Source organism: Crinia signifera, chromosome 4 (genome assembly GCF_055691185.1).
Source record: "Crinia signifera chromosome 4, ASM5569118v1, whole genome shotgun sequence".
Taxonomy (NCBI): Eukaryota; Metazoa; Chordata; class Amphibia; order Anura; family Myobatrachidae; genus Crinia; species Crinia signifera.
Window position 1 is genome coordinate 277,696,762 of NC_139220.1, and position 17,518 is coordinate 277,714,279.

General features: G+C 44.7%; 1 protein-coding gene across 1 annotated transcript in view; it reads right to left on the reverse strand.

Annotated features, from left to right (window-relative positions):
* The window catches only part of LOC146075435 (5'-nucleotidase domain-containing protein 4-like), a 46,241-nt gene that overhangs the window by 4,654 nt on the left and 24,069 nt on the right, over positions 1–17,518 (reverse strand). Inside the window, exons 11-17 of the mRNA XM_083184664.1 lie at positions 12,022–12,132; positions 11,708–11,774; positions 10,736–10,906; positions 8,469–8,520; positions 6,950–7,010; positions 4,919–5,095; positions 2,896–2,991 (exon numbers count right to left, since the gene is read on the reverse strand). Of these exons, the coding sequence (XP_083040790.1) occupies positions 2,896–2,991; positions 4,919–5,095; positions 6,950–7,010; positions 8,469–8,520; positions 10,736–10,906; positions 11,708–11,774; positions 12,022–12,132 (735 nt within the window). The remainder of the gene's footprint in view (positions 1–2,895; positions 2,992–4,918; positions 5,096–6,949; positions 7,011–8,468; positions 8,521–10,735; positions 10,907–11,707; positions 11,775–12,021; positions 12,133–17,518) is intronic.

Here is a 17,518-nt window from a genome sequence, read left to right on the forward strand (position 1 = left end):
CATGGCTAACATACAAAGGTTCATGTTTGCGAAGAGATTACTACTGTAGCAGATGCGCTTCATTCATTAGTTACAGTCGCTATGAAAGATCTGTAGTTGCAGAATCGGTTATCCCTGCATTCCCGCAGGTTTCGCCCTGTACCATTGAGGGACATTGTATATAAACAGCGGATATGATGATATTGATATCAGCACAAGCTTCCAACAACATTGTAATGAAGAATGACTTTGTCATTGGTTTTCAGCACTTGTTTTGGGCGATTTGTAATTGTGGGGGAGAAGCGGTGTCATCAGTAATTCCCTGAGTGAACAATATTTTGCATACGCATTGAACAATTTTACAAACAGCGGCCACATTCAAGAGCATGCTGTCGTTGACACATAGGATTTTGGTGCATGAACAGATGACGGGATCATTAACCTGCGGGAGCGTGTATCGTGAACGATATAGTGCATACACACCAGACAATATGCATGAAGATATCGTTATCGTGCATATCGTTTAAAAAATCTGGTCTAACCTGTACTCCACTCCACTTGAGTCTTCGAGAGTGATAAAGTGGAGATCAAATCAGCTCAGAACGGTCATGTTACAGGCTGTGTTTTACAAATGACAGGAGCTACCTGGTGAGCACTTTCTCTCCACGGCTTAGTACCATCTGCTCCTGGTTAATTTGCAGACAAATAGCCAGAAAACCACCATTTCCATCTACACAATTTTTTTTGGTACTTGTGGAGTATCACGGCTCAAATCGCATGCGATGCGATCGCACCCGATTTTGCACTGAAATGCATCAGAATGCATTGAAATGTGTATTAAACTAGTGAAATGCCCCCAAATGCCATTTTTCATAGTGCACCACCCCCACTATCAACGTCAACCCGAAGCGTGGCGAGCGCAGCGGTACGCGTCCTACGACCTTTTCATACCCCCACTATCCACGTCGGCGTGGAGTTGAGAATAGAATAGTGTGGCGAGCCCTGTGAAGCCCGCGAGGGGACGCGTATAGCTGTGAAGGTATCCGCGTCCCCTCGCTGCGCTCGCCACGCTTCGGGCTCGGTGGATCGCTGCGCTCGCCACACTATTCTATTCTCAACTCCACGCCGACATGGATAGTGGGGGTATGAAAAGGTCGTAGGACGCGTACCGCCGCCCCTCGCGGGCTTGCTGCGCTCGCCACGCTTCGGGTTGACGTTGATAGTGGGGGTGGTGCACTATGAAAAATGGCATTTGGGGGCATTTCACTAGTTTAATACACATTTTGATGCATTTCAGTGCAAAATCGGGTCGCATCGTATGGCATCCGATGCGATTGCATACGATTTTTGATCAAAATGCTCAAAAATCGGTAAAAATCGTATGCCATTGTATGCCACTACATATGGCATACGATGCCATACGATGGGAGCCGTGATACTCCACAAGTACCTTTTTTTTTTTCCCCATACAAAAATTCTTGGGTGTAATAAGCGATGGATACACCAGTCTCCCCAAACATTTACTGAACAACAAATGTTCCTCTGAATGGCAGAGTCGCTGCTATCTGGCCTGTCCTAGGGAGGCTAAAAACAAAAAAAGAGAAAATGGCAAGTCCCCACTCCCTCCTCGTATCCGGTTGACACATCAACGATGTTCACATTGACAATGACTTGGTCAATTACTAAAAGTCTACCGTGATTGGTTAGACACCTTTAAAATGGTTGGCATATACTAGATTGACATTAACAGAAGGTTGACACAAGTGTTTTGTTCATATATATATATTTTTTTAACTATCTCGTGGAAATAGAGTGCCTGAAGCATGGCAAGCGCACATGCAGTGTTGACCATGTTCCTGTCAACCTTTTGCTTGTGTCGATTTTCTGTTACTGTCAATCTAGACGCTGCCGTCTATTTTTAGGCATCTAGCTAGTCGCAAACATTGCTGATCTAGATATCGCTGATCTTCTATACCATAACCTTTCTCCGACCCCAGGCCTATACCATTCTGCAGCCCCCTACTTGTAGTTACCTAGTCTGGTAACAACTAGCACTGTGCCCTTTATAGTACCCCTAGGCTGTGGGTACAAGTGTAATAATAAAAATGCACACCTTTTAAAAGTTATAATTGATTGGGGTGCCATAATAAAAATGAGTGAGAAATTATCTCTCCCCTCTCCCCCCCCCCCCTTTCTGTCATTGAAAGTGGTGTCTCCTTTTAATCTATAATAAAATATTTACTCTATCAATAGTGTTGTTGCATCTTATAATAAAAATGTAGTGCCTGTATTTATATTAAATATATATTTTATTTTTTTAAATTATATATATTTTTTTATTATTATTTTTCTTCCCTAATACTTAACTGTTCCCTTGTTCCTGGACTGATACTACGTAATCGGATGGGATTTATAAAACAAATGTAAACAATCACAAATGCAATTTGCCTCTGACATCCAATAAATCAATAGCTGGACAGCCAGTCAGGGTTTCTGTTTTCGTCATCAAAGGCTAGAAACAGTCAATCAAGAAATAGGAAGGCCCTGATTGGCTTGCCTTAGGGCTCAGAATGACTCCCTATGGCAGTGGTTCGCAAACTTTTTGGATTCAAGCCAGAATATTGTTCACGGCACCTTTAGGCCAAAATATTCTAATTAAGAAATTAAAAAATCTATAATAAAATTGTTCATATGTCATCTTTAATTATGCTGTGTGAGACCAGGCATGCTTCTATTTGTCCACATATGTTATGATTGGCAGCCACAAGCACTGGTTTAGCCAATTACATTGACCATAATTAATTTGAATTGGTCCTGAACCACCAACTCAAGGCACCCCTGCAAGGGGCCCAAGGCACCCCAGGGCGCCACAGCACACAGTTTGGGAACCACTGCCCTATGGTGTTCCAAACTTACATGTTCTCTTTTGAAGTGCTTCAGATGTTCCCCGAGAACCTTCCTAGCATCTGCACCATCCACACTTAAGTGGTCGGTCGTGGATTCATGTGGCATCTGTGAAGCAGAAATATGTGAAATCCCAGTGTCTGTCTTAGCAGTAATATTTATCTGCTACTCTTACAGGCAGCCTTATGACACATAATGCCGCTATTCTAAAGCACAGCGCAAAATTTGTATTATTCCGATGTGGTTGTTGATGTGATTGTTGAGTGTTTTTTTGCTGTCCATATTAAGCTAATATGGGCACAAGCTAATTTGGGCATCGGAATGCCCACTTCTGTCTGATGGTGTACAACTAACCATGATAACGATGTATCAGCGGAGTCTTCATGCAGAGTCTGAGAGCCTCAAGGCAACTCTGAGCTGCTCATCTGTTACACCGAGGGGCAGCTGTATTAAGCCTTAAGCCCTGTACACATGCATCGATTTTTCACGATTTTCTATTCGATTTTGCTTATAGAAGCAAAATCGAATCCTAAACAAAATCAAATGGTTTTTGTGTCACTTTCGATGCGCACTCCCGTTTTCACAAAATCAAACAGAAAAATCTACTGTGTAGCCAAGGAAATATTGATTTGATAGTAAATCGAATATGTACAATGTTCCATGAATGGATATCAAATTTGATATCTAATGCAAAAGTACAGATCTAATGCCAAATTGAATGGAAAGATCTAATAGAAAATCGAATGTAACATCAAATCGATGTGTGTGTACAGGGCTTTAAAAAGAGATAAACATGAAGGTGATAAAGAGTAATAAACGTCCAGCCAATCAGCTTCTAACTGGCATTTTTCAGACCGCCTATAACATGTCAGTTGGACGTTTATCACTCTTTATCACCCTCCCATTCAGCTCTAGTTCAGGCTTAATACATCGGCACCAAAGGGCTCTTCAGTATCAGGTGCGATTGTAACTCTAAATGCTGACACACCTGTTTATCCGGCCACTCCCTGTTACCACCACCAAACGCTGTCTTCCCGTCACTCTGTGACTCACTAATTACTTGCTGCAATGTCACCGCAACTCCCGATGCACGTGCACTGCGACAGACGCATGTGCAGTACAAAAACATCTACTTACTCACTTCAGCTGTTTTGCGACCACATCTGAATGAGGTCCAGGGTTCCACCTATTGTACAGATGGAGCCGCTTTCTTCTTAAAGGTGCATTCAGTGTGAATGAGGCACGCCTGTGTGAGACGCTCAGGCGCCCCATTCGCGGCAATGCACGGCTCGCCTGTTAAAAGTGGATCCATCTGTATATTGCTGTGTACACAGGGATCGATTCAGTGTCATTTTTTTTATTTGATTTGGACTTTATCGAATCGAAAATGACACTGAATCGAACAGTGTTGGCTGCATTCTATCCCTATGGATCAGGATTGAAAGCAGATATAGAGTGGGCAACTCTATTTCTGCTTCCATCTGCCAGATCGTCAGCAGTCCCATGCTGCTCAATGCAGCATCCCTCCTCTCGCACACCATCCCTCCTGGACGAGGCTGGCGGCCATCAGTATCGACGGCCGCCGGGTCGGGCCTTGTGTACATGGCATATCATAGAGCAATAATATCACAGAGCAGTGCGAGTGGAGGAAGGGCAGGTTATTCAGCATTTTTTCCCATCAAACACTGAATGGAGGGGTTGAAAACAAAATGTGAATATAAATGAAACAAAGAGATATTACAAAATGGGAATGAAAGTTGTAACAAACCATAATGATCTGACAAATATTTGATTTGTGCCTGGGTGCTACAGGATATGTTCAGTGTTAGGAGTCCTAGTAGGGCAGTGATGGTCGGGGGGGGGGGGGGGGGCTAGCCCTGGCTGTGCAGACTATAGGGGTTATTCAGGCCTGATCGTAAAGCTTCTTTATGAGAAAATGGACAAAACCATGTGCACTGCAGATGGGGCAGATGTAACAATTAAGTCTGAATAACCCCTATGTGCAGTGAATTCCGTATTCCTTCCACATACATACCAGTACAGGGAGAGAGCGGAACAGGCAGCTGAAGGGATAGTACAGGAGATTCAGGAACGAAGATGAATACAAATCCGCATAACGAATGAGCTGGCTGGAGAACAGTGTCTGGCGTGAGCCACTGCGGAACAAGCTGCCCATCTTCCCATAGCACATGTCCATCTCATGAGTCACTTTCTGTGCACAGAGGGTGAGAAAAGTTAGCCACACTCATGGGGAGAAGAGAACAGGACAAGATCAGGAAGAATATGATTTTATCAGCATGTGTACTGTAACCTGCAGCCGCGCCAAAGCCACAGCATACAGGCTACCAATATAGGGTTAGGCTCCTCCTAATAGACAATGCGTTATTAATAATACCCACTACGTTCTGGTATGTTTTGACTAGGTGCACAGTTACCTACTGTTTGTTTAATATACCAAGGATGAGGCCTAGTGTAGACCCTAAAGTGCGAGATTTTCAGAAGTGACAAATTTGCTGCCTGACCTACCACCCTAAATTCTGACCCTAGCTCAATCCTAACCCCAAACCTCACACTAACCATAACCCCTAACTCAAACTGCTAAACCAACCCTAATACCCTATCCCTAATATGCAAATCCCTAAACTAACCATATTATGCTAACAGATACTACTACCCCTAATACTGTAACTTCTGGGAACAGATTGGATGGGCCATGCGGTTCTTATCTGCCATCAATTTCTATGTAACAGCATGACTGATCCAGTCTGCCATTTGGGGTTAGAGTATTAAGCTGGGTACTTCCCTAAAGATAAATCTATCCGATCTGCCTGATGGAAACAAGAATCTGGTAATGTATGGGAACACTTGGCAAACGAAGAAATTTAGAATATTTTCCCAAGCCTCGATAAAACCTCTGCCATCTAAACGGTCTCCCTGCATTTTATACCAAAGAAGCTGCTATAATTCATTCATACTGAACCGACGAGACAGCTGCTGTCTGTTTCCTGCCCCTATTCTGGATCTGGTTGCTTCTGGCTACTTTCTGGATCTCTGCCTGCCCTGACTTTGGACTTTAGTTACTTTTGGATCACCACTGGTTCTGTCCTCAGTTTTGTACCCAGACTACTCCTTAAGTCTGCAACCCCCCCCCCCCCCCCCCCCCAGTGCTCAGAGTTGCATTCTGACAATGTATTGGAGGCTACCTGACTACAGTGCAGGCAGGGCCGGCGCCACCACTAGGCAAAGCTAGGCATTTGCCTAGGGCGCCGGCCACTGGAGGGCGGAATTTTGTGCCGCCCGGGTACCTGTCCTACGGCGCTGTCTATTTAAATCTGGCGGTGGAGGCAGCGGGGGTCCCTGCAGTCTATTAAAAATCACGAGCGATATCCGCCGGGCTATGCGGAAGCGCTTCTAGTGTGAAAACTCTGGCAGCATGGCGCACGCTGATCTCAGCCAATCAGCGTGCTGCCAGTGTTTTCACACTAGAAGCGCTTCCGCATAGCCCGGCGGATAGCGCTCGTGATTTTTAATAGACTGCAGGGACCCCCGCTGCCTCCGCCGCCAGATTTAAATAGACAGCGCCGAACGACAGCTACTACTACCACACACACACACACACACCCCCCCCCCCCCCGGCACCGGGGTGCCCCCAGCCCGACTCGCCGGTGCCCTGAGTGCAGGCATGGGCTATGGCCTGTGGTAGTACCTGCATTTCCTGTTCTCAGTGTTTTATCACTCTATTAGTGTCAGGATTTGGTCCAGAAGAAGCCCCTATTACTACATGCCTATGCTATGACCAAAGGCAGCCAAGTACCGATGAGCACCTTTGTCTGCAAAAGTAAAAGATCACAACTAGCCTGGTTCTAGGGACTCATCCCTGAAACTTGACATCTGGTATAACATCCAGCTCTTCCCCAGTGACACAACTGTATCCTCTGTACTCAGCATGGGAACATTGTGTTTCTGGAGAGATCATCTAATCGTACTTCAAGACATTATTATAGTGTTTTTAGATACCGCCCAACCAGCTGCAATGATGTGAGACAGATTTGCTGGATCACGGTACCTGAATCTGCTTCTGAATTGAGCTGATGTCGGGATAATCGATGCTGCCGCTGTCCATGTGTCTGGTGGAAAGCAGAAGTTTAAATGTTCAATCGGGCAACGGGCACAAAATATAACAGGGCCTCCGTGTTATTCTAATTAATTAACATATTTTCAAGGTTCAAAATAATAAGATTCCTCTGTGCCATCCTTACCCATTTCTATACAATAATAACAATCATCGGCCACTAAAAACCACCTGGGCATTATATACATAGTGCAGTTGCGGATGAGAGTATGTACACAATGGGTTCCACTCTAATAGTAACTGTACACTCACATTGTCACACATGTACCTCTATGGTATCCAGGGTACTTGTGTATTATCACGGCGCCCACGATATTAGGTCACACAACATATATTCGCATCGCATGGCATACACCCGATGCACAGCAATGCAATGTGATTTTAAATTGTATAAGCCCCTATACAATGTTTAATTGTATAAGCATCCTAATTGGGGCTTACAATGTTAAATGCACCTCCACGCCACCCCCACTATGAACGCCAATCCGAAGCGTTGGGAGCGGCGGCGTTACGCGTCCTACGACCTTTTCATACCCCCACTATCCACGTCGGCGTGGAGTTGATTTCATATAGTGTGGTGAGCGCAACGTGCCACCTAACCCGAAGCGTGGCGAGCCCCGCGCGGGGACGTGCATCACTTTACATGTATTCCGCGTCCGCTCGCCACACTATATAAATTCTAGGGCGACAGTCACTGGGTGCACCCAAATTGTCGACAATGACTAGTATGACTAAATTGTCAACATACCCAAAGCATAGTCAGTGCAGCAGTACACTCATACAGTGCCCATATCACATAGACACCAAAAACCCATGAAAAACGCCTGTTGACCTTTTTAGTGTCAATGTCGACCTTTTGCTTATGTTGACCTGTCAGTGTCGACCTAGGGTATGTTGACCTTTTATAAGTGTCAAACTAGTGACTATCAACCTAGACATTGTCGACCCCCTATACCATAACCACCTCTATGAAGACATAAAAATGCATTTCCTAACATAATCTTTCCAACCTGAGCTAAATAAATCTTATTGTTCTTCTTTGGCCATTTCATATGTTTGACGGGAGAGAAATATTTTTGTTTAAAATGGGGAAGAGCCTGCCGATATCACCGTGCACCTGGCCATACTTTAGAACGACCTGCATATGATCGTATGCAGGCCGTATAATTGATCAAACCAGCGATTGTACGCACTATAAAACACATACAATCTGCTTACGACCACAAGCCATTCCGACCGATCGTACATGTAGCACGTATGATCAATTGAGCAACCTCTCGACCCGCGGGACCACGCATTGCACCAAAATACCTCATGATGTGCACTCAATCAATCACACGACCCATCAAAATCGTGCGTTCAGGCTTGATATCGTTCTATTGTATAGCCAGCTGAAGATCTTGATTGAGAAGTGCAGAAACATTAGGCAATATCTGTATGTTTGGTAACTTACTGGTACAGCTGGGACAGAAACATGTCCAGAGTCTTCAGTTCATTGAAAAGCTCTAAAAAATAACAGTAGTGTATAGTTTTCACCACAGATATTTGAATGTTTTATGACAATTAAGCATATTAGAAAATTAGTACAAATACGTTATACAAAACAAAAGTAAGCAGAATTGTAATAAATAAATAAATGTATGTTGCTTGGTCAATTCAGTTCGTATGACAGAGAAATCACCATAGAAGTCACATATAAAAATAAACATAGGGACACAAGCTGTAGGTAGAGTGACATGAGACATCAAATGCAGGGGGTAATGACAGTCGGTAGAAATATTTGGGAGACTAGGTATAGCGGACATGAAGGGCGTAAAGTATTGGCAAGAGGGTTTGGATGTTCACAGTAAAGTTGAGGACAGAGACCTTCATAATGCTGAGGCAGCAGGCTGGGGAAAGAGTAGAGTATGATGATGTCCACTCTAATGCAGATTAGGGAACATAACGGAGGGGAAGATAATGAGTTGAGGATATTGGGCAGAATGTAATCAAGTCCAAGTTTGATGGCCGTGTGGATGTTTTTAAAGGGGCAATCATTTACAAGGCAAAACCATGCATTGTAACTGTTTGCCCCTTTAAAAAGTCTTGAGTTTGTCCAACATCCTGCACAGCTGTCGAACTTGGATCTCCTTACATCCAGTCCATTAAATCTGAGGTGGGATCTGGTCACCCAGGTGTATATGGCAGGGAGGCATCATGGGACAAGAAATAAGGTGAGAGGTTGGAGGTGGTAGATTTGGGTGGTAGTGAGGCTGCAGGTGTATATGAGTTTCTAGAGAGAGAGATGAACAGAAGGCCCAGAACAGAGTCTTGAGTGACCTTAATATAAAGATTAAAAAGAGAGCAGCAGTTGTCAGCTGTAGAGACATTCCAGGATCATCAGGAGAGGTAGAAGATGAATCAGGAGATGTCATTGTCATGACAGCCCAGTGCAAAGAATGTCAAAATGAAGAGAGTGACTGTGTCTAATGCAGCCGAGACGACACGGAGTATGGGAATGGAAAGTGGCTGGTGATTCAGCTAAAAGGTCACTTTGATGAGTGCAGTCATTAAAGAAAAGTAGTTCAAGGGCAGCAGATAAATGAGGGCAGTAGTTAGAAAAAGGGTAAAGAGATGGTTTCTTGAAATCTGCGGAGATGAGAACATATTTGGGGATATAAGGGAATTTGCAGATGTACAATGCAAACTTATCAACATCAAACACACAAAATGACAGGGATGTGAAAACCTATTTTAGCGTCTGGGAAAAAAATAGCATGAAATCAGTCTTTTTAAAGCAGGAAGAGTCTGACTTTTTCAGACCAACCAGAATTGCGACATATAATAAAACAGTTGCAGACCAGGATGTTATGGTGGCCAAGTTATCATTCTGACACAGAACTAGGTAAAGCTGCTTTATTTTTTTGATAAGTTTGATAAGTTATTTCGGAATGATGTAAACCAATAACAAATACACAGTTACAGCACATTTGCAACAAAAAAACATTATTTTTACTCTTAAAAATGAAAAATATACTTTGATCTGGCAAAATAGGTCATGCACCAAATGCAGCATACAGTATGTGCTTTGCGATGTGAATCAGACGCACAAGTAACTTCTACTGATTAAAATGATATGCAGAATATGTAACAAATTAGTGTGCAGATGCAGTTCCAATTACACACAAAATATAGGCATGCCACATATAAATTTAATCAGCAAAAGCTGTTTGTGCATCTGATTCAAATAGCAATATTCAGCAATGTTACAAATGTGCAGCAATTGTGTACTTATAAGTGATTTGAACATTGCCGAATACGACTCACCCGCCCAACAAAACAGCTTTAATCATGTTTGACTTTATAGGGCTGTTTTGTGTCCAATTTTCTTACTCTGCGTCCAAGTTGCATGTTTAACATGAGCTGCAAGACATCTGGATACAACTTTTTACCGGCCGCTATAATTCGGAGCTGGAATCCTCTGACTCTTAATGAACTTGGACTCTATTACATTTCCCAAATTTGCTAAATGTCTGACTGCGGAAAAATTGGACACTTCACAAAATAAGACCAAAGCTCGTCTCCCGTCACATCCCGGCCAATAAGTGATCTAGTATATGTAGAATAATTACCTTATATCCAATTTACCAAGCAATATATTCCTTACTTATGGAGCTTCCATACAAATGTAAATCTCTGCCCCAAATCTGGCTTAATATAACCAAATACGTAGGTACTCACCACTTTTCTCAGTCCAGATGTTCAGCTCTTTGGCCAGTTCAGGGACAACTAGAAAGGTTCTCCACCCCTGCCTCTTCTTGGACTTCAGAATGTCCCCAAAGATGTGATCTCCAACATAGAGGATGTCCTTTCCCTTCATCCCAAGCAGTTCACATACAATGTCCGAGGATCCTGCGACAGAGCCAGCCCGTATGTCACAAGCTGCATAATCACTATGGGCCTTATTTTGGTTCATTCTTTCTGACAAAATCCTTCTTAGATGGGCAAAACCATGTGCACTGCAGGTGGGGCAGGTGTTACTTGTGCAGAGAGAATTAGATTTGGGTGGGGTTTTACTTCAAAGTGAGATCTATATTGCAGTGTAAAAATAAAGCAGTCAGTATTTTTCCTGCACAGAAACAAAATTACTCACCCAAATCTAATTCTCTCTGCACATGTTACATCTGCCCCCCCCCCTGCAGTGCAAATGGTTTTGTCCATCTAAGAAGGATTTTGTCAGAAAGAATGAACCAAAATAAGGCCCTATGCCTGTATGTAGGTGTGTATAAGTGTATGTATAGGCGTACATATTGCTACTTGTGTTCACCACATAGGTCTCCAAAGTCAATTTATTTTGATTTAGTATAGAATGAATGATTACTCTAATACAGCGGTTCTCAAACTGTGGCCCAAAGTGGGTCCCGACCTTCTTTGCATGGGGTCGCGACTCCATGTTGCTGACCATCAGGCTGATGACTTTTCTAATCTCAGTCAGTGATTTAAGGAGTCTGATATATCTGTTGAGTTGTCTGTTACTTCAGACTTCTCACGTCATTTTATGAATCCACAATGCTGCCATGTATGTGCAGTCTGCTGACCACACATGTGATGTGATGACCACCTGCAGTAACTTGCTGGGGTCCTGTAATTATATTTATTGTGTTATGGGTTCCACGAGCAAAGTAGTTTGAGAACCCCTGCTCTCATACATACCTCCTGAGTACACCGCACAGTGCTGGTGGGGGCCTGTATATGTTCCAATTTTCAATTTACCATTATCCTGTAAATAGAATAAATTAATCTAAAGTATAAAGTAACTGCAGTAAGTATAATTACCTGCCATAAGTATAATTACCAACCATTTATTCACAGTTACCAGTTTGGAAAATAGAATCAGGTGTAAAGTGAATACCCAGAAATCGAATTATTATGTTAAGTGGTCACTGAAAGTCCCATTCATTAACAGAATACTGAAATTATGGTGGAAGCTATTGTTCTGTGTTATCAGTCTACTATAGCTCTCCTACCGTGTTGACTTGACGAAGAACGGTTCCTTCAGCAAAGAATAGTGGCTTTCTGGTATCCACGACGATCAGATCAAAGTAAGACCTCCATGATTTTTTCTTAGGGTCTTTCAACTACAGAAGAGATTAGACAGAGGGAGTATTGTATCTGTTTATACATGTCACATAGAAAAATGCAGCAAAGACCAGTATGATATAGAGCATTTATGGGATGAGACTACACAGTACTGTATTTAGAGGCCTATATATGAATAATTGCGGCAGTGATTTTTTTGTTTACAAAATATGTCTCCACCGTGTACTGTAAAGCTGGGGGTACACACTACATGAGGTATGTACCCAGTGATATGTATAGCGACAGGACCCGGTGGGGCAGCCCGGATCAGCACATGCATACAGACTTGCCGATGCCAATGGAAACGAGTCCTCTGCAGCATGGCCCTCGTTATCACTGCTCTCCCTTGTCTGTACATGCTGGACAATGTCATATTGTTACCACTTTAAGACAGTGGTAGCAAGATTTTCACAGCTTAATCAATGGGCTCCTTAGTGTTCATACCTGCGCTGTATGAAAATAATGCTACTCACTCATAATGCAACAAATATAACCACTAGTTGTTATATGAATGAAATGGTGCATGGCCTACATCACAAAACGTACCAGGAAAGACGTTCTTAATATGTATAGTTTAGAGCTGAGAAGGGAAAGGGGGGACATGATAGAAACTTTCAAATATATCAAGGGTTTTAAGAAGGTGCAGGTGGGAGACATTCTTCACAGGAAGAGGAGCAACAGAGACGCTCTGGCTTCACTGTGACTGGCAGTGACTTCCTATTGGAAGTCTGACCTGCCAGTCACTCAAGGCATCCCATTGGTAGGTGTTCCCTCCCTCCGGGATGCCTCTCTCTGCGCAAATGCGCAGCAGCCCCCAAAACGGGTTCTGTGCACGCACAGTACCGCAGACCATACTGCGCATGCGCCAGACCTGGGAACCCAATCAAGCAACTGGGGGCTGCTGCAAAGGCAGTATGTATGAAGTTACCGCGCATGTGCTGGCCCTGTGCAGGGGACTCAGGAGCGCGGCAGCCGGGGAGCAGGGGGGTGGCCGGGGGTGAGATCCATGTATCTTGCACCTGTGGGCCGCTGGTCTGGAGATTCAGACCAGGGTCATTTTCCAGGTCATCCGGCAGGTGCACAGCTGCACTCATTATTCACTGAAACATTTCAAAAGATCACAGGTGGAGCTAATTATCTCACCTGTGATTCTGTGTGGAGACCTGGAAAATGTGCACTGTTGGGGGGGTACGTGAGGACTGAGGTTGAGAACCACTGTCTTATAGTGTCGTACAGCAGCCAATCAAATGTGAGCGTCTCCAATTACCTGTTCAACTAATGATACATTTTCACCTCATCTCCATTAGTCATCGTTTTATTAGGAATTATTTTTTATATATATTCTTAGTGGTACTTCTTGCGTGCTTTGCAGGGAACTCTTCTGCAAAATGCAGCAATGATCTCCACACCCCGGGCTAGCCAGTCCAAAGCAGATCAGAGAGGGGGCAGAGGAGTTAAGAGAGAGAAGAGGATGAAGGACAGGGAGAGAGATATCATCTCTTGTTCCAAGAACATTTCACCTTGGCCAATAATGTGCTTGGCATTACCTCACCGTGTTTTGACGTTTGGGCCTGTGGTTGTAAACAATATATTTACAGTCTCTAGAAGCTAACATCGGAATTAAAGTAGATTTAAACTAATTCAATAACATCAGCCAAGCCCCTCTTTAACAAAATAAAAGAGTCATGCGATACGCCCAGACATTTGTCAAGGGACGCTTAGTGACGCTATTTGAAGGGCCTAACTAATTAATTACCTGGAAGTTTAGTTGATGTGACCTTCAGCATTGTATCTGAGATTAAAGTCAGTAACAAATAGGAACTATAAAACAAACACTGCACTAATTACATGTGTCTGGCGCTTTACATGGAATTATGAGGGTATCAGCGTTACCCCGTGCAGCTGCTCTGAATAACACAGAACACAATAGGGGAGGCCTGAGGGACTGGCAGGCAGCACTTGCTAATGTAATATCCTTAGCTGGATCTCTCATCGGCCCCCAATGTCCCAGCACAGATAATTCAATTTAATGTGAAAAAAAAAAAGCTAGAAATTCCAATAAAAAATTTCCACTCATTTAACGTACTAGAGCAGCTCAAAGAGGGGACAATTCAGGATTGCTCGCAGCGATCTGAATTCGGTCCCAGCCCTGATGGTCCGGGTTTGCACATGCGAATTTCTGCGCATGTGCAAACACCGGCACCGAATGACTTCGCCGGTGCGGTCATTGCGGGGAGGGGCGGAAGGAGCAGTAGCAGGGGAAGATTTTAGCATTTTATGGGCGTTCCCCTGGGTAAGCAGACAGGCAAATGCCTGCCGTGGGCAGGTGGTTGACATCACATGACATCACATCCCACCCCCTCCTCGGCAGAGATTGTGCCGAGGGAATTCGGCGGTGGGGCGGGTTGTATATCAGGTAGGGTGGCCAATCTCGGGATCGGTGGGATTTGGCCCCCAAAACACTGGGATTTCATTCCCGGGATCGGAGTTTCCAATCCCGGGATTTCATGATTAGACTGCACATGGCAGTCTAATGCTGGGCAGCGTCTGAGCGGGTGCTCAGCAGCTGCCCGGCTTTTCCCTTCCAATGTAGTGCGGCTCTGCGCAGCGTGATGACATCAGAGTTCACGCTGCGCAGGCCGCACAGGCTACCTCCGTCCTGTGACCGGCCAGAACACCCGCCCAGCAGTGGACCGACTAGCTCCCAGCCTCCCACCCGCTCATCCAACAGCGGAGCAGCACACACCAGGCGACGGACCAGCCCGGGGTCCATCAGACCGGCTCGCCCACCCGCCCGGCTCCACCTCTTGGCTTCCGTCCACACCACGCAGCTGTAAGTAAGTATGCGGGCGGACAAGGCGGATTTTTTGATTAGGGAAGCCAATCCCGGGATTGAAAAAATGCCCCGAGATTGGCATCCCTAATATCAGGGCTCGCTAAGCAGCAAACAACCTCTGCTTAGTGAGCCTTGCTGAATCAGGCCCAGTGTCTGTAGATTGGTGGAATGGCTCACCTATGGGCATTATAGCCAGATTTAGGAGTGGGTTGATTGAGGCTCCGCCAACACTCCCCAAGTTCCCATTGTGCTCTTTGGAGTGGGGGAGGCAACACATCCACTGTTGAACCAATTCTGAAAATCAGTTCCATTTTGACCATTCTAATTCTAAGAACTACCACAGTGCAACTGATAGAGCACATGAGAAGAGCAGCACAGGGGCATCAAGAGCAGCACAGGGGAAGAGTAGTACAGGGGAAGAGCAGCACAGGGGAAGAGCAGCACAGGGGAAGAGCAGTACAGGGGGAGAGCAGCACACGTGAAGAGCAGTACAGGGGAAGAGCAGCACAGGGGAAGAGCAGCACAGGGGCATCAAGAGCAGATGGCCTTGTCTACAAATGTGGCGATACGGCTATCCTCAAATCACGCTAGGGCCGGGTTATGGTCTGTGAGAGCCCTGGACAACAATCTTGTGGGGGCCCCTATCAATAAAGATCAAAAAATGATGGTTATAAAAATGAAGTATAATTTATCACTCAGCATTGTGATTGTGATCAATTCCACAAAGAAAGAAAATGGGACATTTGTTAAATCCAGCGAGAGGCTGGCAGTGACTTCAGCAGCACCTCGGCGGGTGGCACTGGCAGTTGTGCTCCGATTTCTGTACCAGTGGCGTGCGCGATTCAGAGGAAGAGTGTGGGGGCTCCTAACGTGTGTGGGGGCCCCAGGATGACCGCCCCTATTGCCCCTCCTTGAATCTGGCTCTGAATCACACCAAATAACCCAGCTTGCGGCATCATGTGACTAAATCACACCATTAATCCAGCCACAGATTTTTTTTTTGTCCACAAAATGTGAGTCTTAGTCGATTTGAAACTGCCTGAGCGAGCTGTTGAATGCCTCGAACCATCCATGCTAATTCTATGGCTTTTTACCAATTCCTTTGCAACACAAGCACTGATCCTAGTTCCAAGTATAAGCGACTATGTATGCTGCTACGATGAAAATAACTCAATAAATTTAGGAAAAAGTATGAAAGTCCTGGAATGCATAGCCGCGCTGGAGCGTCTATTTTGCGCCATACATCTATCGCCATACGACGCAAACAGGATTGGTGTATGAGGACACATCTACAGCTGAGGGCACATTAGTGTATATGCAGCATTTCCTCACCCAGCAATGATCAACAACAGATCAAAGGAGGAGTCCGGACAGAGAGATACCAAGCTTGGGTTTATGGCGGAATTCTTGCACTCTTCTGTCGTGCCTACAGAGCCTAGGTCACTTCTAAAAATAATCAGGTGATACAAACACACCCACCTGTTGTTTTGCTACAGAATGCTTCAAAATTTAGCTCAACTTTACTTAACATGAGCTATATTGGTGACAGTGAGGTAAGTACATCACCCTCCAGTCATCTAGATGATCTGTAGTACATGTGACCTCTGTGGACGTTTGTGGTCTGACCAAAGAGACAAAGTATCATTATTATCCTTATATAAACATTGTCTGCTAGGCTTATCTGAGGCATTTACCTTAATGCTTCTTACTATATTACACCTAAAAAGCACCTGATATCAGTGTTTTCTCCAGTGTGTAGGACTTAAGGTGCCCATACACTTATTCAAATTTGGGCTGATTTCGCCCTATTCCAACGGATAGGGCAGAGAAATCGGCCCAAATCGGATGTGTTTGACACTTTATCCGACTCAATGCTCGGTCCCGTCCACATTGGGTCGGACCCTACAGATTGACCTGCTGCAGGTTCAATCTGTCGGATCGGACCCATCAGATGCACATCGTGGGTGCTTTTTAGCACCCACGATGTGTTGGTCCGATCCGTAGGTGTGTGCCAGTGGTGAAGCACCTCTGGCATACACCTATGTAAAGGGGGCGGGCAGCACAAAAATGCCAGTGGGCTGTGGGTGCAGGGTCGCGGCGGGGCGTGCAGTCACTCTCTCTATCTCTCTCAGCCAATCAGCGGACGGCCTATCTTTTGAGCACAGATGGTTTACTCAAATTGACTATAGTACTTATCAGGTCACCTGTGTTTTTAATCTTGGGGAATAGAGGGCCTTGAGGAGAATTGAGTTTGGGAACCTCTGGGCTACACATATCCTTAGCCATGGTCACATTTAGAGGCTGGATCACAACTTATACTGGGGGTCTGGGCTTGTTGGGGCAAATATAAGTTGAACATGCGTCCTCCAACTACATTCCCCTACTTTTAGACAACAATCAGATCCATTTTGGTAAAACTATTGAGCAGCAAGATCAGGCTGGTGTACGATATATTAGCACCACAGATCTAACTGGCCATAGTTATATCATAAGTGATTAAGCAACTCTTCCTGAGTGCCGGTTCCCCACATCAGTCAACCATGTGTGTG